Consider the following 20,762-nt stretch of genomic DNA (forward strand, 5'->3'; position numbering starts at 1 on the left):
TATAAAATGGAAATAGCTCAACATGTATCAAAGTGCGTCGACATCGACATTTCTTTAATTTCTTTCATTACATTACACATTACATTACAAAATGCTAAGTTAAACTCTGACTATAGTTTAAAAAAATAAGTAAACTAAAGGACTTAATACATATGAATTCTATGGTCTAAAAATGCTTCAAGTCCGATTCTATGCTGGCCACAGTCGTGTGCTGAATGCGTTGCATCTTCATGGCGGCTGTGGCACCCACCGCCTGCTGCAGAATATTGGGTGGCTTTGGCTGATTCTTGTCCGCCTCGTACTGTGCCCGATGCAAACGCTGCCGATGCTTATACATGTTGGCGCTGCAGAAGAACGTCATCGGACAGTTTGGACACGTATATAGAACCTCGCCGGTGTGCGTGGATGTGTGCTCCTGTCGAATCGAGTGGGGGATTATATATTAGTTGTGGGTTGATTTGAATATGTTAATCTTCAATTGGATGATTACCTTTAGTTCTTGGGGTCGTTTAAATGCCTTATGGCACATGGTACACTTGAACTTGCGCTCGCATTCGTGACTGTGTAAGGGAAAAGAAAAGGATTTTACAATGGATATTATGGATATGGAAAAATGTTTATGCATTACTTGTGATAAATATGGCGACGCAGAGCGCGGGCATTCGGTGAAACCTTGCTGCACACATGACAACGATGCTCGCCGGCGCTTTCCACGTGAATGCTCTTCATGTGCTGCTTCAGACCGGTCATGCCTTTCAGCCAGGCACCACAGATCTGGCACTGCTTCAACTCTGGCTCCGGTCGCGGCGTGTCCGAATGCATGAGCTCCTGATGCTTTTTCAAAATGATTTTGGTGCGCATCTGCTTGCCGCACTTGTCGCATATGATTATCCGTTCTGGATCGTGCATGGAGTTCATGTGATTCTTCAGCTTGCGTTCGGTCAGGAATCTGTAAGCGAATAATTAGCGAATTAATACAATTTTACATTAGATGGAAGCGGGGATGTTTCATACTTCTTATTGCACTCTGTGCACGTGAATTTGAACTCGGATTTGGGCACATGTTTGTTCAGCTTATGATACTCGATGGCCGTTTTGCTGGTGAAGACCTTTGAGCATATTTCGCATTGGAAGGAGAGCTTGGCCATGTGTATCTGCTGATGCGACTCCAGATGTCGTGAGTTTTGGAATGATTTCTCGCAGGTTGTGCACTTGAAGTGATCCGGATTCCAGTGCACCAGCACGTGCTCGGCAAGCACCTTGCGCTGCGTGAACTTCCGGCCGCAGCAAATCACATAGCCCGGATCTACCTGATGTGTGAGACGATGATGTCGTTGCATTTCCGTAAAATTATGGACCAACAGATTGCAAATGGAGCACGGCAACACGTCGTTAAAGAACTTGGCAATGATGCCATCGAATTCCTCTTGTTGCTTCTTGCGCTGTTCCTGCTGCTCGCGAGATTTGCGGACTTTCGGCTCCGCCGGCTTCGTCCGCTTCTTGTATTTCTTGGGCCGCACTGTCGTCCGCTTCGGTATGACAGCGAAATCGCTTTCGCTGGGCTTGTCCACCGTAAAATCGGAATCGTCATCGCTCTCTGAACTCTCCTCATCGCTGCTATCCTCGCTGCGCGCGACACCATCATCGAGTTGGCTGGAGAAATCCTGATCCTGATCATCGTCGCTAAGATCGGCAAGTGGTTCTGCTTTTAAATCTGCATCTAAGTCAACAGTTGGTTCAGCTTGCGTGACATTTGGCGAGTCCTTGAGGATTAAGTCTATTTTACGCGGTCGCCCGCGACGCTTTTTCGGCGCCTCAGTGGGTATGGTTGAATCCTGATTGCTGTCTTCACACGCCTCCACACTTGGTGTTTCAGCTTCGGCCTTGACGCGCTTGCGCAATCGTCTCACTGGAGACGCATCAACATCCACCGTTTGCGGTCTGGTCGTGCTTTCGAGCACCTCTATTTTTGGCAGCTGTTCCAGCTCATGCTCCTCAATCTTAACCTCGGGATAGAAGAAATTGCGACCGTTCTGTTCGACTTGCTCCTGATTCTGTTTGGGTGCCTCGCTGAAGTTGCCCTGCGTCAAGGGATCATCCTCCATGGGCAGCACCTTCGCGTCCTGCAGCGAACTCTGTGCGGCGCTGACAAACTCGTGCAGCGCATTGAATGCGGACACAGTGCCCCAGCAGTGTGTACATATCTTTCGTGCACCTCCCCTGCTTGCATCCAGCTGCATGGGAAAATGCTTGTTGATTATCTGCACTACATTCAGTTGTGCGCCCTCCGTCGAGTAGATGTCCAAATAGCGGTCCAGGGAGAGGGCATTCTCCTCCAGGCACAGCACGCATGCCTCAGGCACTGGTACATCTAGTTGGAACAGAGTATCAGTACATATACAATTTTCTTTATTTGTATTTTGTTGTCTTACCCATGCTTAACTACTTAATAGGTATGCATGTAGAATCTCATTTACAAAAATCACAAAAATAGGCGGCTTGAAATATGATTGATTTTCTTAACGCCAGAGCTGAAGCGTCTAGTCCTTAAATACCTTCGCTGAATATGATTGTTTTAGAATTGTTTCTTTTAAATAATTAGCAATTTTATGTTTTCTTGCTGAGGCAACTTGTGGTGGCCAACCGATAGCCGACCGATAAGTGTAGTGTTGCAAAATGGCATATTCAACAAATTGGTTCACAATGGAAAATTAATCAGCATCGATAATGGCATCGATAACATAAAGCCATATTGAATATAAACAATTAATATTTATGCATACAAATAAAAAATAGCTAGCGAAGGGTGAGGTAATATAAAGCTGGAGCGTTGCCATATCATAAACTATGCCAATTTACTATTTACAAATTGTACATCTTGCATTGCGGGTGAATTGTAGCGAACTTCAACAATGTGACTTGACTTTCCTCTGCAATAAAGGACTTGATGGAATTAACAAAATGAAGCTTGATTGATTGATTGAAGTCGATGTACAGAAACTAAATATTTAAACAAACCGATCGAAATCTATATGCCCTACAATGTCCAACAAAGAGGAAGTGACGGTAAGATTTTATTACCATTGGAAATCAATCTCAAAGTAACATTTTGCCTTCAACATTTCTCAGGTTACAAAAGCGAAATCCAGCGTGTTGCAAGATAGGAAAACATATTGGTATACAGTTGGTGAAATTAAGAACGCGGCCATATGCCCCAGCTGTGGCAGTACCACGGATAAGTTTAAGAAAAATATAACTGCGCACGTTAAGCGCTGCTTTAGCATTAAGAAGATCGGACCCATCTATCGACTACATGGATATGTCGAATGTAAATGCGGATTTTTAATTGCCGACAATACCAAGGCACAGAAACTGCATGTTTGTATGGTAAGAGAGCATTACTAGATATATATAATACATTAAATCATTCTCCATTTTGCAGGGGGAAGTTCCAGCATTTGAGCCCGATTTGTCTTATATGAGCAAAACGGCGGCGCCTACAGTTCACCTGAATCGGGAGCTGTTGATGCCCAAGCCCTGGATACGAAATTTCGTCTCACCATTTAAGTTAGATATAGAAAACATTCAGGCGAACCCAAAGACGAAGCCGCGTGTAAGAAATTTCGAGATGCCAGCCAGCAATCTGGAGCCGCAGAATGTCAGTGTTTACTCCATCAGCTCGAGCAATGGCACAATTTTGATAAAGGGTCAGGACAACCGGAATGTCCTGACGATAAGAAAACGAGTATTGCGATTACCCCGCATCAAAGGGTACGCATGTAGTTAGCAGCGAGTCGTTGTATATGTTTCAACAATTTTGCAGTTTCATTTGGAAAATTAACGCATTAGTTTGTATATGTAATAAATAAAAAAATCATTTATTATAGATGTACTTGTAAAATTGGTTTACAACTTATATTGCTTAGTTTTTTTTTATGAAATACAATTATTTGCACAATTACAAAAAGAAACATCAAATGCGACAATATCTACGTTTGTATAGTTTTGTTTAAAGGTTATGCATTAGTTTTGTATAAGTAGTAGTATATTGAATAGTTTCTTTTCGTTCTCTTTTTTTGGGTAAAAATGTCTAGAAAACTACCAAAAAACTGGCTAAGAATTCAGCTGTATTTTATTTTTGTCATAAATTTTATTTTGATTCACTTTGTAGTTTCATACACTTGGTCTGTGTGGCTGGGCGGTTCTATAGTTGCTATTCTATAAATTTAGGTCTGTCTATATCCACCTTGTGATCCTGTCTGCTTGGTGGAGTACAAAAATGTGTGTTGTGTGAGTTTGTTAGAATGTTAGAATGAGATACCTAACCCTAAAAATCTACTTAGCGGAAAAGTTGAATAGAGAAAAGATCTAATTTTGATTTAGTTGATAAAGAGATTTTGATTTGGCATAACTGTATAGTATGTAGTGTATATATATATGTATTTATGAAGAGAATGCTAAAGCGTGTTTATCGTTTTCGTGCTGCAGACAACAGAGATTTGATGTATCCAATTTATAGATTGCACAGCTATATATTATATACTATATACTATATAGTATAGATGCACCGAGTGATGTAGAAAACATAAGCCTTGGATTATAACACTGGCTGTGCCACGGGCGCTGGCATGGGCATGGACATGGTCTTGGGCATGGCTGTCATCTAAATGCGTTCGGTGACGTAGACTTTGGCGGATGCGGGCGCATTGGTCCTCCTCACCGCAAAGGTAACGATAATGCCAATCACGATCAGGGTCAGTCCCATCGCGCTCGTTATATAATGCTCAATGAGTCGATTTTCCTCGCTGTAAGTAGTATAAACATGTTGAAATTAATGTTTCTATATTGTTTAATAAGATATGCCCAGAAAGTGTTGCTTTAGCGTGAGCTAATAACTAAAAAAAATAGTCATTTACTTTTAAGGCAATTGATTAGTTTTCATTTGCAAATATTTTACACTTTTTACTATTGATTTTAACTATTTACAACTTTAAGCTAGGTAAACATAGTTGTTCTCTAAACTTACCTCAAGCTGGGATCCTTGGCAGTTTCGCGTTCTTTCTCAATAATACCGGTGACGGATGTGGCAATGGCCAGCCAGAAATTGGCCAAACCCATGCTGGCGTGAATGGGCACCATGGCTGAGCGACAGCTATATGTCTTATTTTCACAGCAGAGCATAACCAGAAAGCTAATGAAGAGCCGTATTAACACAACATTGAATAATCATGATAATAAAAAGAGCCCACCTGAAGAATCCAATTACAAATTGCAGCACAAACATGCCCATTGTCACGAAACCCAGCCACGAGTGCAGACTGTAGAAATTTATCTTTTGCAATGCATTGTGCGAGTCAAAGACTGAGAGGAAACCGAGGGCGATGCAGGGTATCGCAACGGCATGAAAGAACATGTGAATCAGTTTCACATAGATGTGTTTCACGCAACGGCACAGCCGATAAATTAAGATAGCTGCAATCGAGATTATTATGTTACAGTCAAATGTAAAAACTGATATAATATGACTCTTACAAAATCCAGAGAGCGTTACGAAGCCGGCAACCATCAAGATGGGATGCAAATTGAACTGTTGCAGGGGTCGCTCCGACCAGGCAAAGCCACCACGGTAGAACATTACCCAGAACAGAGTGAGTATTAGGACACCCACCAAGAGTATGGTCGACAGTATGACAATCAGCAAGTATTCACACCAGGAACAGCAGTTCCAGGCATTATCCGGATCCTCCTCATAGCGTCTGTAAATCGAAATTGTATGATGTTAAAAAATAGATAAGAATTATAAGAATTTGTATATTCGATTACTTTGATTTATTATTGCGAAACAGCATACGATTAAGTTTATGTATAAAGCTTGCATCAATCACATCCATCTTAAGGCTTGTGTTTTATTCAAGCTAGAGCTAAAGTTAACAAATATTTCAACTTAACCACATTTTTTCACAGTGCTAATTCAATTAAGTGTTAGTCTTTATTACATAATTGCAGCTCGAGTCTAGCAATTTATCATACTGACTTTCTGAGTCGTAACTCTGTCCGTCTGTCTAACTGTCTTTCTGTCTCTCTGTCTCTCTGTCTGTCTGTCTGTCATAATTAGGTAAATTTCTCTTGAACTAATTGTGGGTTGAATGCGCTGCTAATCGGCTTAATTGATTTATAAAGCAAATATTTACAGCGTCACAAATTGAAATCACTCTGCGAGATTAAGAAAGCCCGCAATTATCTAATTTACCCCGGCCAAATGTAATTACCAGACCCAAACTCTATCTTCGTCTTTATATCTCTATTTTTACCACACAGACCATTGAGGCTGCTTACATATTTTACAAACTCATTGAAGCAGCACCGCATTCTGAAGCTATGATTTTGTTAGGGATTACTTAACCTCTTTGCAGTTTTCTCTCGTGTTTCTTTGGTTTTTAATATGTAATATTGCCCATTAAAAAAAGACTCAAAGAGTTAAAAATTAAAAACAATTTTGTTGTTAGTTTTCTACATAGTTTGACAGCTAAGGAAAAACTGATAAAGCTTGACTTTGCTTTACTTTGGATTAACAAGAGTGAAAGGTGACTAATATAAAGACTGATTGGTTTCATATGCTTAAAAAACGTATTCGAGTTTTCACTAAATACCAGTCAGTTATATATATTGTTGAAATATGTTTGAATATCGCAGCAACGATTAATACTTAAGTATCGCTATATCGATTGTCTTTCTTTCTTTCTGCGTTGTATTTATTCCTAAGTTCAAAAGTTGCTCTCAATTCTTCAACAAGTACAGATGCACTCGCGCATAATAAAGATAATCCATAATAAGAAACTGCTTTTAACTCTTCATTTTTCCACGCCAGTTATGAGAGATTGGTTTCATAGAATTCGGTATTTCGAATGTGATGGAAATCTGATACTGAAAGAGTTCGCTTTGAATATTTCAATATTTTCAGTTTAAGGAAGATTATGTCTAGAAGCCAATTTCTTCTACTAGATGGAGTCTTATATTCTGCGAGAATATACTGTAAGTAAGTTTGAAAAGGTTGAACTTCCAAGAACTTTTTTATTACATTTGAAATTGGTAGATTATCAATTTTAAAATAAATTAACTGAACAGTTGTAAAATTATTCAAAGTAGGCTAATCTGTATTGAAAAAATATATCAAATTGAAATGATAAATTGTTTTTATAGAATGAGCCGAGATTTTAAACTTTTATAAAAACTATTATCGGTTCCTTATATTTGTTTACACTGATGTCTAATAACTGTTGAAGTTTTTGAACAGTTCTTAAAATGTTTTAGTCATTAGATAAAGGCTTCACTATAACAGTATAAATTTGTAACAACTGTAATGATTGATTGACAACTACAACTGACTAAGTTTGTTGGGATCAAGAGAGTTCAAAATGCATTAGATTTCTCATATATATATAATGCTCTCAATAAAAATATAGTACATCTGCAACTTGATGCCAATTAAATATGCCTCAATATCATATTATTTTCATCATACATTGCGTGAACTGATCATATAACAAATGACAAATGACAAATGCCAAATGACATTTGATGGCTATATAGCGATGATCTCAGTGCCGAAAGAAACATGCATCATCATAGCCACTTGTGAGCAGCTGTGGTTGCCGTCCAGCGGCTGTGTTGGTTCTCACAGTGGTGCACTGCAGCCACAATGCAAACTCAACTCAAAGAGCAGCTGTCAAAAGTAAACACAGACAAACCGAAACACCCAAAGCAGTGGCTATATAATGATGGGTTGGTGTTATGGTGTTATGGTGGTTTGGGGAGTGGTGAGTGGGATGTGGGATGTGGGGCAACGGCTCGTTGTTGCTGTGGTAATTAGGCGCATTGCTGTCGGCCAGCGAGCCGCTTAATCATTTCCAAGTGCCGCACTTTTGAACGGATTTCGCTGCACTTGAAATGACAGAAAACAATTCGAAACGAAAGCCAAAACAAAATGATTATTTAAATTAATAGTGCGCACAGCTAAGAAAATGCTTACTGAGCTGATAATGAAAGCACCAGCAACTAGCAATAAAAACACCATGTAACATTCAAGTCGAGAGTCGGAACTGCACGACTAGCATGTACACAGTCCTTGTTGCCTAACTGTTTTAATACACTTAAATATAAATTGTTGAGCAGTAAGAGCAACATAAATATTGCTCAGCTATTGCTACTGCTACGACCTATCAGAGAGCAATAGCAAACCCAATAGCAAAAAATTGAAATAAATGCTCTTTTGCACTGCTCTGATCTGTCAAGAACAATAGCAAAAACATTTCCATTGTGCTCTCTGTAGTTGTAGCAATAGCAGAAAGAATAATAATAAATATAATATAAATAAATAATATAAATAATAATAAAATTATGCGAGAGCATAAGAGCCGAATTATAGATCTTGTGCTAATAGTAATCATATATTTGATTTACTCTTTTTCTGCGAGTAGATGCTATTGGAGCTGATACCTAAGCAGCAATTACTATTTGGTTATTTTTATGAATTGTTTTAAGTTAAAATAATAGTTGTGTTACGCTTCACAACTTTTCATCTTTTGTTATCTTTGTTAACATATTTCTTTGTGCTAATTCAGAATTATTATTATTACAGCTGATACTGATACAAAACAATGTTATATTTCATATTTATATATACATCATGTCACCCTCTTCCAGCAATTCAAGTGTGTACAGGGTATTAAAACAATAACATATAAGCACCATAATTAAGCACGCACTTTCTCGGCAACGGAGTGGCAGGGGATACTAAGATTGGAGACTGTATTGTATCACTTGCACCATTTTGTAATAAGCGCTTTAATTAACATGCGCCAAGGCATCCCGAATGGGCGTGTGTGTGTGTGTGTGTGTGTGTGTGAGTCTCTGACCGATCGACCGACTATGCCCCACTGAGATGTTATTGTTGCTGTTGCAGTTGCTAGCCTGACAATTTCATTAAGCGCGGGCAGACACCGAGGCAGACCGCAGGCCGCGATGTCAATGAACGTGGCGCGTTGCAAGTTGCAGCAAAACAAACAATTTATATATATTCATATAGATATGTATATACATATATATATATGTATATACATATGTATGTGTGTGTGAGCTGCTGTTACTGCAAGCTGAGGCATTTAGCTTTCAACACATTGCACAGACCGCAGCGGGTTGCCTGGGCAGAGGTGGGGCAGTGTGGGGCATCTAGCTGAAGTAGCCATTTGCTTTTAACACACATTTCACTTGCCAGCTTTGGCCCAAGTGCAACCAAAACGCATAGCGATCACAAATAAAGGGAGGAGGAGAGGAAATGTGGGATGGGGGAGTGGAGAGGGAAGTGGTGTGGGCATGCTGCATGCAGCTGTGTATCTGTGTATCTGTGCATCTGTGCATCGCTGTATTTGTATCTGCATCTGCATCTGTGTAACTCTTTCACTTTTTAACTGGCTGCTGCGCCATGGGAAAATTTCGCTGCCAGCTTTTGCTTTTGCTATTGCTGCACCTTGGGCTGCGGCTGCGGCTTCGGCTTCGACTTGTCTCAACTCGTTTTACATAGAGGCAGCGACATATGGCATGTTTTGCCGACTAAACCTGAACCTGAACCTCGCAATAGTTGTTGCAACTGTAGTCATATATATATATATATAAATTGCTATTTGTTGATTTAATGCCACTTGCTGCTAATGGGTCAGCAACAACATTTTGAGGCTGTTGACTTTGCGCCCACAACAACAAAAGCAACAAAAACAACAACAACAACGACTACAACAATTAATGCAACAGATGCAGACATGACTGCAGACTTGGCCTGGCTAATGAAGCAAAACGACAATCCAAAGCTGGCAGTTCTTTAACAGCAGCAGCATCAACATTTTCATAGAGGCGGCGAAAGCAGCTTCAAGTTTTCAGCTGCAATTAATTACCCACAAATACATATAAAAATAAATATATTTATTAGGATGTTACTTTGTCTGTCAATTCCACAGTAGCATTTGCATTTTATTTACCATTATTAGTTACCAGATATTAACTTACTTTTATTTTCGAATTTATTCTTCTTAGTTAGAAGCATATTTAAATTTATAATGATTGTCAGATTTCAGAGGGCATTAAAGAAATTTATATTCACCAGAGATTAAATTTAAAAAAAAATTATAAAAAATATGAATATAAATATAAAATAAAATAACAAAAATAATTGAGACTTTTTTTTTCTAAATATATCTAATTATAGATGAATGAAAATATGATTTAATTAAGTTAAAAAATTGATATTCAAATTCAATAGGATGACAATTTCAATAAGAATTTATATAAAATGTATATAAAATTTAAAATGAACAAGTAAAAAATAAAATTACAAAAATAATTGAGACTTTTTTTTCTAAATATATCTAATTATAGATGAATGAAAATATGATTTAATTAAGTTAAAAATTGATATTCAAATTCAATAGGATGACAATTTCAATAACAATTTGTATAAAATGTATTTAAAATTTAAAATGAACAAGTTAGAATGCTCGAGTCGAGAGATCGACTAGGGGATATACCGAACCCAGTAGTTATAAACATTAAACCGATTTAGACACAGGTATACAGGTATACGAGAATTTACATCTAGCTACAGACAGACTGATATGGCTAGATCGACTCGGCTGTTGATACTCATCAAGAATATATATGTAGCTTATTGGGCTCGGAGTTGCTTTCTTATGCCTGTTACAAAGTTTTGCATAAGTCCGTAATACCCTTCCTAACCATTAATATTTGGGCAATTGTCATTTCAGCAAGTTTCAATTTGCGAGTTAACACTGTATATCTGACATGGTATTTACCAGTCATAATCTAGGTATTTTATCTTTGAGCATACGATAGGATCATGTGATGGACACAAGAGGTACAATTGTATCTTGATGTGTAGTTGCAAGCATTAATGCCATAATTAGACCCCAGTTATAACTAGTCTTTAGGCATGTATCTTGAAGCTAATGAAAACGGGCTAATTATGGACAAAACTGGGGCGCGACTCATCTTAGCCAAGAATCGAGGTGTGCGCATCAATCGAGTCGGCTGCATCTAAGCAGATGCATTTGTATCTGACAGTGCCAGTTTTATTAAGTAGGCGATTGACATGCACGAAACACACAATTCACAATTCAATCAAGCCACCAGCTTGTAATGTGGGATGTTACAAATTACACAAGTAACACAATTAAAAACTTCAGCAAGTATGTTGCATGCAACTAAATTGTAACCACAATTCAACGCATGCATAACGACAAAAACTCAAACTCAACCAAACTCAAAGAGAATGAAGAAATACAGTGTATATCCTGCGGGTTAATTATGATGAAGTGCGCTCAACGAAGCCTAGCTATACACACACACACACACACACACATACATAGACACACAGACACAGACACAAGTGAGGGTAGCTGTGTGAGTTAGGTTTGCTTTACAATGGGCGACAATTGTTTACTGACGATGTCTCGGGGAGTTTCAATTGAAACATTTTCAGTGCACCGTTTTGTTTAAAGAGGCAGTCTTATGTTTCGCCTGCATGTGTATGCGTGCGTGTTTGTGTGTGTTTGTCTGTGTAATTGTATCTTAAAGATACAATCAAATTCGCAGTACTTAAACTCGACACGCAGCCACAGTGTATGCCAGCCAGTTGGCCTGCAATTTATTCATTGAATTATTGTATTTATTTCTACATATTTATAAATATTTTTCGCTTTTTTTCGTGTTTTTTTATGGAATTAAGAGGCAGGCCTGGCTGGCTCAGCGTATCCCACACTCAGAAAAATGTATGCTCCATTGCAGAAATCAGCTCAAAAACTACAACAAACATTTTCTTGCTTTTGGAAATAATTTCTAAATGACCGAAAAAATACAAAAGTATATTTATAAATAATACTCAACGTCTATGGTAATTTACAGATACAAAATCAAAATATATCATAAAAAACTTAACCTGGAAAATCTTACGTTTTTGAAATAAACTTTCTGAATAATAAGGTAAGTCACCCTTGGCCCTATGGCGATTTTCTAAAACTCAGTCCGATTTTTTGCTGAATGTATCTCAGGCGGCATGTGTTGTACCTACCCTCAAGTCGAGCATAAATTATCAATTTAAATGAACTTTCATACATATGTATATAGTAGTTGAGCATGTGGTTTCTGATGCTGTGCGACTGCGTACATTTGAGTGAGAGTTGGTCTATAGAAGTCTAGCTAAAATAATATAGTTTTTATTAATACATATTTCCCCCATCAAAAAGCATGATATAAGTTAGCATCTAATCTGAGCTGAGAATTTATCTTTGGACGACGCACAATGTGTGAAAATGTGCCACAATTAGCAGTAAACCTTGAAGAGCACATAAACATTCTAGAAATACATATATAGCTTTATTAATTGCAATTAATTACTTGATTAAACATAGGGGATTATTTAATGCACAACCCTCGTCGTGTTGGACTTACGCTGTTGTTGTTCCACCACGCGGCATTTTGCCCAAATGACGATCACGCATTTAGGCGAATTTATTTGAATTATTTAAATTTGTTTCGTTCTTTGGTTTTTGGTTTTTGTTTTTACTTTGAATACTTTCGAGCACGGCGTATACGCAACGGATACGTCACTGAGCTAATTTTCTGTAAAAACCGAGCGTTTAGTTTATGTGCGAAAAGAGCTTTCGGATTTTCCCACAAAAGTATTTACAAATAATTTCTGGGTTTGGTTCTCTAGAGAATACAATGTAAAAAACATAATAGAAATTAGATAGATACGTGGAGATTCGTTACAGTATATTTGATATATACTATAATCAATCAGATAGTAAGAGAATCGTCTTGCTAATCAGCGCGTTAATTTGTCAAGAACAAAAAGAAAAACAGAATTCTATAAAAACACTGAGCAATAAGAGGATGCAAAGATTCCCAAATAACAAATGTATATTTGCAAAAGATTGTTATCTATCAGAGAGCATTTAATTTATGTGATTGATGTGTATCTGTATGTAAATGCGATTCTTCTTCGTTTCCATTTTCTTTCATTTAGACAAGCAGAAACTTTCGATTTCTTAATTGATAAACAATGGCTAGAATGGTGTAACGAGCATCTCATTGATATGTTCGGGTATGTGTTCAGGTATCTATTATAAGCCGACAAAAACACTTTCTATATAACAGCGCAAGGTTGTTGTTTATATTGTGTTGCCTTTTGTTCTGTAGCGAAACACACAACACTTAAATCAACACACACACATTTGTTATTATTTGCTTCTACACACGATATTCAAATAGCGGCCGGCAACCACAAACGATCCACAACGAATGAACAGCAAACATCAACTGAAAAATTATGCGGGAATTTCTGTTGGGATCAACCGTCCAGAGAAATGGCTGCATTTGCTTGAGCTTTTACGGTTTTTTGAGTTACGATAAGCTTGCAGCCATTTAGTATAATATATACATAAAAGTTGATAAAACATTTTTAAACATGCTTTCTATTTATTTTAATTAACAAATATTTAACAATTAATTCAGCATATTTAAAATCAACGTAAAAAGTCGGTAATGTTAAAATTGTGTTATGCTCAAAATGGCACTGTTAAGCTCGAGACGAGCATGTTAAGTGTCTTTACTTGTGCGATCGAGCGAAGACACAAACCAGCAACAAGCTTTAGTTCATTTCAAAAAAATCCAGAAAACGTCGAAAACGATGTGATTTTTGTTGAATTATGTTTATAAATAAAATAAAAAATAAAATAAATATAATACAATGTTGGTAAATAATTCTAGAAATTCGGATAACTTAAGCAAATGTTTCACTCAATAGATGGTTAAAATAATTGATTCGAAATCATTTCTACGTGGCTCTAAAGTTGGTTAACTTTTTTTCCAGTACTTTTATCACATACACCAGATAATAATATTAAACGTGAAGTGCATTTAAATAACGCTAATGACCTTGATGGAAACCATGTGAGCATATTTTGAGACTTTAGATAAGAGATTGTTGAAATTATGCAAATAGTGTAAATTATTTTAATGCGACAACTTGATAATATCTTGAGAGCACTGATATCAAATATGATTTATAAAATTATTAACAGAACAAAGGCAAAGAAGTACATGCTGATAACTTCATGTTAACTCCATGCTTTATTAATAGCAATTTCCGTTTTTACACTTAGATAAATAAATGCGTGAATGCTTCGGTTAATAATTGTGCACATGAACATCAATCAGAACAACAGCTGCGAACTTGTAATCAAACGCATGAATAATAAACGAAGTTTGTAAATGGTAAACGAAACGAGGACAATGCGAGTAGGTCGGTAATTACTGAGAGTATACTGGAAGAGATGGAGAGAGAAAGCGAGATAGAAAGAGAGAGCAAGAGAGAGAGAGAGAGAGATAGACAGACTGACAAACAGTCGACAAATAGAAACAAAAACACACCCTGCTAATAGGTGGTCATTACCCACAGAGGCGAGAGAATCACGAGACGGCAACTCCTTGAAAATGAAAGGGATTCTCGGCATACATAGTTGTCCTTGTTGTTGTTGTTGTTGTGTGTGTGTGTGTTTCTTTTTTTTTTTTGGCTGAGAGCGCGCCCAGAAATTACACTTCAAATCGAAAATGTGGTTCAAAGTTAAAGCCACAAAATATGTAGGTAATTACACGAGAGTGTGCTGGGGCAACAAAAAAAAAAGGATACAAATAAGGAATAAGGATGTCACGCACGCGATCAACTGTTGAATGTGTGTGCGTGTCTTGTGTGTGTGTGTGTGTATGTGTGTGTTTCTGTGTGGCCACATTGTGTGTGTGATTTGCGGACACAGTCATATTAAAATAGAATTTACGACCCGTTGGGTACACGGATTAGGAAATTGGCCAACAAACGAAAGGAGTACGGACCAAGTAGGGCGTGGCTGAAAATGCTGTGCATTAATTACGCTGCGTATACGTAACATTTGGGGCTAGCTATTGAAATGTAAATGTTACACTTGGGCCATTAGCAACGATTAATGCGTAATAGTAAAGTTTTAACGAGCGACTATTTTTTTGATGACAGCTCCTCCTCGCTGGCGAGGTCAAGGCACAGTTTTTACTCAGCTACCCAGTTAAACTCTCTGGAATTGTGGACGGAATAGCTTGGTATGCCAATTGCTGGCTAGACAAACGCAAATTGCTGCAACTCTCTCTTCCTCTCTCTCTCTCTCTCTCTCTCTCTGTCTATCACGCTATTTCCCCTTCCCTCTCTTTCTGTCATGTGTTTTAGAATTCGGCGTGTGACACAATTTATTTAAATATTTCGTTTTTTTTATGCACAAATGTGCTGGGAATTTGTTGAAATTGCCTTGATTAGATGATGGGGCAAAGCGAGACTGAAACAGAGCATCAGCAGACGAGAATGTGGCAGCTTCATCAGCAGAAGCCACAAATACTTATGTAGATCTCCAAAGACAAATGCGCATAACATTGGAAATACACATGTTGTGGCATTTACCCCGCAGCTGGATGAATAGATATATTGAGGGAGATTAGATTTATATACACTCAAAAAAAAACATTCGCCCTGAATTTCAGAAAATGGCTTTCCTTTTGGCTTCTCATACATGTGTACATAAAATTCTTATATTCGTTTTCTTCTTAATTATATTATTATTATTAGTATTTTAAGATATTACGATTGTTAACATTTAATATAGCTCATAAATTCCCTAAAGCAGACATCTGCTAAACACTAACAATAACAGAAGAGAGATCAAATTTTATTACAATTTTCTGAATTTCTAAAGTATTTTTTCTAAAAATAAGTGTTTGAATTTGTACTTTTTATACATATTTTCTATTTTATTTCTCAAAAGTAGAAAAAATGCCTTTCTTATATGAAGAGATTTGTTTTCGTATTTTTAGAAATTATTTCTAAAACCCAGATAATGTTTCTAGTAGACTTTAATTTATGGCGATTTTCAGAAATTCCCTAAGTGCATAAGTAGTGACCATCAATAGCTGAGTTCACCAATCTATACCATAGTATTTATAATACAAACAAATCAATAGACTTATTTCATTTATTGGTTATTTCTTAGTATAAAAAGTAATTCTTTAATTTTGTAATTAATTTTATTTTACAAAGATAATAAAGCTGTTTAGTACAATAAAGGAAACAATCTCTTAATTTTACAAGCTTTCAATTTAAGTGTTAGTTTAAGTTTTGAATTTGGCTATATTGAGGCTTTTGTGTAGAGAAAACGCTATAACAAAGTTATAATAAACCCAACAATTTTTCAAGGTCTAAATAAGAGTATCAGAAGCATTTAGTTAAGATAAATTTATTAAATAGGAAATAATCTAAGGGCACGGATTATGCCCATTTATTCATAATATAAGAAGTTTTAAATGCAAAGTTATTGGAGAGTTTCTTTTTAAAATATTCAACTGCAAAGTTATTTTGAGTAGCACACGGCAAGGAATATTATGAATGGATGATGAAAATAAGCTCAGCTACTTAAAGATATTTAGGGATTAACAAATTTTCACTCACTTTTCATCGGGGGGCGGTGGCATTTCAATGCCATTGGGCGTGCCGGGCGGTGTTTTCTCGTTCTCCATTATGGCCAAGGGGGGCAGGGGACTCACCGAATTGCTATCCATGTGCAAGCAATCAATTTTAATAGTTTAGCTCCCGCTGACTGTCAAAAGAAGAGAGTTAGTGCCAGTGTGTGGGTGTATGTGTGTGTGTGTGTGTGTGTGTGTGTGTGTGTGTGTGTGTGTGTGTGTGTGTGTGTGTGTCTGTGCTATCAAAATCAGATGCACGAACTTCAAGCGAACAGCAGCAGCAACATTAAACTACGAGTCTGTGTGCGAGAGCATAATTTGTTTTTTTTTTTTTTTTTGCTTTCATTTGAAGCTCATAAAAATGTTTTCCATAATATTTAGTAGCAGCTAAAATCGGAGTCTGAAGTGGCGAACTGTTGCTGACAGACACGACGGACGACAGCAACTGACGGAGGAACTCAGAGAGGAACTGATGGAGGAAGTCAGGGTGGAACTGACAGTGGAGCTGACTTGGATGCTGTGTGGGGGCGAAAATCTCGGCCTGACTGTGGTCGGACGGCTGTTTGCTGGTGATGAATAGCGGCGCCGTTATGTGCCACACTTTTCATTACGTGCCTGCCACATAAATAAGTACACACCGACACATACACACACACACACACACATACACACACATTTATGCATATGCATTAGTTCTGAATGGCGACTGCAATCTGTGGCAGATTGTTTTGAATAGGTTGCAATGCGCTCTACGCACGCTGATGAATATGCCGATAACTGATCCGCTTTTTGTCTCTCTTTAAATGTATACGTCGTATTTATGCTCATCTGGCCAAGCGCAATATTTTTATGCTTCAAATGGAAATTGAGTTTTATTTTCGGATGTGCACAAAAAGAAAGAAAGAAAGACAAAAAACAAAAAAAAAAAAGAAAAAGAAATGCTCGTCATATGTGAGCTGAAGGTAAAAGTGCTGCATCAACATATTTGCCAGAGTGCATTGCACTTGAGCTGCACTCGGACGAAAACAAGTCAGGGTATCATTACTTTGTGATTAAGTTTGTAACACTTGGGAAAACTGCGGCTTTCTTAATGTTAAAGTTTATGCTTATACTTGGCTAATGAGTTCAACTCACTTTTCTTTTGAATGATAATGTTGATTAAGGATTTGTTTTATTAGACAATGATTATGGGAAGTAAGATTAATTTAACTTGATTTGAAGCTTTTGGTTCTGAAATATATAAATTCAGTCTAATTGCTGGTAGCAAGAATATATTCCTGATTTAAAATAATGTTTTTTCTGGGTACTATTAGGTCGAAAAAGATTAACGAATAGCTAACTTTTAAAGCATCGATACTCTATCTAGGTGTATCTGATGAACTGAACTGAATCGATGTTGATCAGATTTCTAAAAGTGTACGAAAAATCGGCATAAATAGGCAAAATCGGCCTCGAATTTAAGAAAATCGACAAAGATAACTCACTTTATTATTCAGAAAGTATATTTCTATAAAAAAATATCTAATTCCCAGGTGTACTTTTAATTTTAAGAATCTTTTGTTCGTATATTAACAAACTATTTCTACACATAAGAAAAACTGTGTATTTTTTTTCCTGAGTGTTAACACGGAATACGGAATTTTATATATACTTTAATACTTTAGTCAACTGTTAGTGCAGGGCATCCATGTGTCGGTGTGTGTTATTTACTTTTGTTTGTTATTTTGCGCTGTGGCAGACGTAGTCGACGTGTAAAATTGACTATCATACGTCCGACTGCGTTCTGCAGAATCAAATCGAATCGAGTCGACTCGAATCGAGGAGAATGCCAATTTCCGACAGCGATGTCGCTTGTGTGGCGCAGATTGAGTGAGACGCTCTTCCTGTAGCCCGCATCTCCCAGCACTCCCCCATTCACACACACACACACACATATATATATATATACACAAGTGTAAATCGAATAATTATACCTAAGTACAGATATGTTCTATTTATTGGCGAGTTCATTGAACTCGACCAGGAGACATTTTGATGGACACTTGAATGTATTGATAGTCTACTCAACTTGCCTTCAATTCATGCCTTCGATTTGCATAATGGACATGTGTCCATTTCTCACGCCCTACTTGGACAATGGACAAGTAACCCAGCTATCCTCGAGTGTCCTTTTCAAATAGACATTTCCATTGTTAACAAAGCCATTCCATTATTCTATTTGTGTCGCAACACTTTACCAACTTACAAATTGTTGATAATGATACATTTCGTTATTATTTTTATACAAAACAACAAGGTGTGGGCACTATTTGCGTATATCGCACTATTTTGACAATAATCAACTTAAATTCTATCCAAGGAATGGGTCTGGAATTTTCCTCTTTAGATATGATAGTTTTTAATTAATTATTTAATGTCACAAGCTAACTTGACACTTTCCAAATACATTTTTTTTTAATATTTACCGATTATCCTACATCTAACACATTAAGTATTTTTTTTTTATTTAATCCATTTGAATTCATAAAAAATTGGAAAATAACTTTGTCAGGTTTTAGATAATGTATAGCTGGAGTAATCCATTTGGAAGCCGTTTTAAATATCTTGGAAACAGTATTATATTTATTATTGACTACTAACACCATTTGACTATATTCGACTCAGGGGGCATTTTAATTTCCGCTTCTCTATAAAACCAAGAAAAGTCTCCGAGATATTCATCTTTAGATCCGCATCTTTCCAGAGGAAACTCCCACAAATTCTCTGTTGCAATTGATAACTATTTTGTTGCGTGCGGGAATTTGAAGATATAGCAGCTGAAGCTTATTGCCTGATGCCCCAATTGTTCACATTGCCCACATGAGCGCACAAAGCATAAACCTTATATCAGAGGAGACCCCATTTCAGTGTAGGAAACTACACATTATGCAATGCAGCGTAACTGTTTCCGTATCCGTATCTGAATACAATATAACCAATTATGACAGAAACATACAGCCGAAAATGATGTTTGGAAATGTTTGCCGGATGCGCATTTAAAGTTGCATTAATTTCAATCTATAACTGTACATTGTTCAATAATTTATTGGCTCCAAAATGATATTAAGGAGCTTCAATATTTTAAGCCCAGGAATTAGTCTGCGGTTTGGTTGACTATATATTCTATATGAAAACAGAACTGTATAATCCGATTAAATACTTTTTTCCACTTTGTTTTTCCTGTGCTATCAGCAGATTATTATTATTTTTTTTTTTTGAGCGCACACACACACACACACATACAGATACAAAGAGCTTTGGTCCTTTGGAACGCTATCAAAGGTGTTGTTGTTGTTGCTGATGCTGCTGCTGCTGCTTCTGCAGCAGTTGCCAAACAATACAAATAATCATTCGTCTTACTATAACCTACCCCAAGTTTTTCTACAGTGCGCACAAAAGCGAAAGACCAATGCAATTGATGTTGATGTCGTACTAATTATACGAATTATGTTTCAATAAATGCATCAAATCTTCACTGATTTTATGCTTCGACAGTTGCGTTTCACTTCCGAGCTCTGATTTATTTAATCATTTAAGCTAAATATGCAATCGCACGATGCGACAGAAAGCCCTGAAACGCAATCGAAAAACTCAAAATCCCGCAACGCCTACTCGCCACGAATGCTGCCAACGAACTAAATTTGTTGCCGGCAGCAAACGACGAACCGGCCACATCGAAAAATGTTTGTTGTTGTCCGAACAGTCGTTCGGCGTTTCGGTAGAGCCAACTTCGTGAGTCGTGCCGTCGCTGAACAGTGGGACTACAGCCATGAAAAATGACTGCTCGCTAAAGGTCTGCTGACAGATATAACATTTAAAGTGTACCGAAATTATAAGAATTTGTCTTAGATATAAAAAACTACTCGCAAATCCATTTAGAAAATCTTCTTTACAATTTCGACTTTAAGGAGTTACATTCTTTTTAAAATTTAAAGTATTTTGTTAGTATTCTTTTAATTTCTTACTTAAAAAAAACATTAAATATTAAATTCATTTATTAGAATTTTATTTTTGAGATGTTACCCTATGATATAACAAATTTGAATATGTATTCCGTTCACATTTCAAATAAATTAAAATGTATTTTGTCAGCAGATAAGTACATAATCAAAAGTTTA

General features: G+C 37.0%; 3 protein-coding genes across 7 annotated transcripts; 1 reads left to right on the forward strand and 2 right to left on the reverse strand.

Moving 5' to 3' along the window:
- Positions 1–25: 25 nt before the first annotated feature.
- On the reverse strand, positions 26–2,668 carry LOC6560799 (transcription factor grauzone). Its single transcript, XM_001987409.2, has 5 exons — positions 2,433–2,668; positions 1,015–2,371; positions 629–949; positions 491–560; positions 26–415 (listed from the first exon to the last, which is right to left on the reverse strand). Exons 1-5 carry the CDS (start codon positions 2,434–2,436, stop codon positions 167–169), a joined length of 2,001 nt encoding a protein of 666 aa, XP_001987445.1. The 5' UTR covers positions 2,437–2,668; the 3' UTR covers positions 26–166.
- Positions 2,669–2,700: 32 nt separating this feature from the next.
- LOC6560800 lies at positions 2,701–3,916 on the forward strand. 2 transcript variants are annotated; one of them, XM_001987410.2, is made up of 4 exons: positions 2,701–2,811; positions 2,901–3,066; positions 3,130–3,387; positions 3,443–3,916. In XM_001987410.2, exons 2-4 carry the CDS (start codon positions 3,043–3,045, stop codon positions 3,785–3,787), a joined length of 627 nt encoding a protein of 208 aa, XP_001987446.1. In that variant the 5' UTR covers positions 2,701–2,811; positions 2,901–3,042; the 3' UTR covers positions 3,788–3,916. The 2 variants fall into 2 exon arrangements, with proteins under 2 accessions (XP_001987446.1, XP_032591094.1); XM_032735203.1 differs by having other exon boundaries at positions 2,727–2,806.
- On the reverse strand, positions 3,858–20,078 carry LOC6560774 (plasma membrane ascorbate-dependent reductase CYBRD1). 4 transcript variants are annotated; one of them, XM_001987411.2, is made up of 6 exons: positions 20,015–20,078; positions 16,592–16,739; positions 5,533–5,756; positions 5,250–5,472; positions 5,027–5,191; positions 3,858–4,805 (listed from the first exon to the last, which is right to left on the reverse strand). In XM_001987411.2, exons 2-6 carry the CDS (start codon positions 16,699–16,701, stop codon positions 4,664–4,666), a joined length of 864 nt encoding a protein of 287 aa, XP_001987447.1. In that variant the 5' UTR covers positions 16,702–16,739; positions 20,015–20,078; the 3' UTR covers positions 3,858–4,663. The 4 variants fall into 4 exon arrangements, with proteins under 4 accessions (XP_001987447.1, XP_032591093.1, XP_032591092.1 ...); XM_032735202.1 differs by lacking the exons at positions 16,592–16,739; positions 20,015–20,078 and adding exons at positions 12,517–12,687; positions 13,300–13,388; XM_032735201.1 differs by lacking the exons at positions 16,592–16,739; positions 20,015–20,078 and adding exons at positions 12,517–12,777; positions 13,300–13,388.
- Positions 20,079–20,762: the final 684 nt, after the last annotated feature.

Source organism: Drosophila grimshawi, unplaced genomic scaffold, assembly GCF_018153295.1.
Source record: "Drosophila grimshawi isolate 15287-2541.00 unplaced genomic scaffold, ASM1815329v1 contig_1369, whole genome shotgun sequence".
Classification (NCBI taxonomy): Eukaryota; Metazoa; Arthropoda; class Insecta; order Diptera; family Drosophilidae; genus Drosophila; species Drosophila grimshawi.

What these genes read in the sequence shown, in the direction of transcription:
- LOC6560799 (XM_001987409.2), bottom strand. An exon ending in TGCACAGAGTGCAATAAGAA is followed by an intron (nt 950 to 1,014) that starts GTATGAAACATC and finishes ATTCGCTTACAG; the next exon opens with ATTCCTGACCGAACGCAAGC. An exon ending in CGTCGCCATATTTATCACAA is followed by an intron (nt 561 to 628) that starts GTAATGCATAAA and finishes TCCCTTACACAG; the next exon opens with TCACGAATGCGAGCGCAAGT.
- LOC6560774 (XM_001987411.2), bottom strand. Translation starts at nt 16,701, where the DNA reads ATGGATAGCAATTCGGTGAGTCCCCTGCCCCCCTTGGCCATAATGGAG. An exon ending in CCACCGCCCCCCGATGAAAA is followed by an intron (nt 5,757 to 16,591) that starts GTGAGTGAAAAT and finishes TTCGATTTACAG; the next exon opens with ACGCTATGAGGAGGATCCGG. An exon ending in TTTGTAATTGGATTCTTCAG is followed by an intron (nt 5,192 to 5,249) that starts GTGGGCTCTTTT and finishes GCTCTTCATTAG; the next exon opens with CTTTCTGGTTATGCTCTGCT.
- LOC6560800 (XM_001987410.2), top strand. Translation starts at nt 3,043, where the DNA reads ATGTCCAACAAAGAGGAAGTGACG. An exon ending in CCAACAAAGAGGAAGTGACG is followed by an intron (nt 3,067 to 3,129) that starts GTAAGATTTTAT and finishes AACATTTCTCAG; the next exon opens with GTTACAAAAGCGAAATCCAG. An exon ending in AGAAACTGCATGTTTGTATG is followed by an intron (nt 3,388 to 3,442) that starts GTAAGAGAGCAT and finishes TCCATTTTGCAG; the next exon opens with GGGGAAGTTCCAGCATTTGA.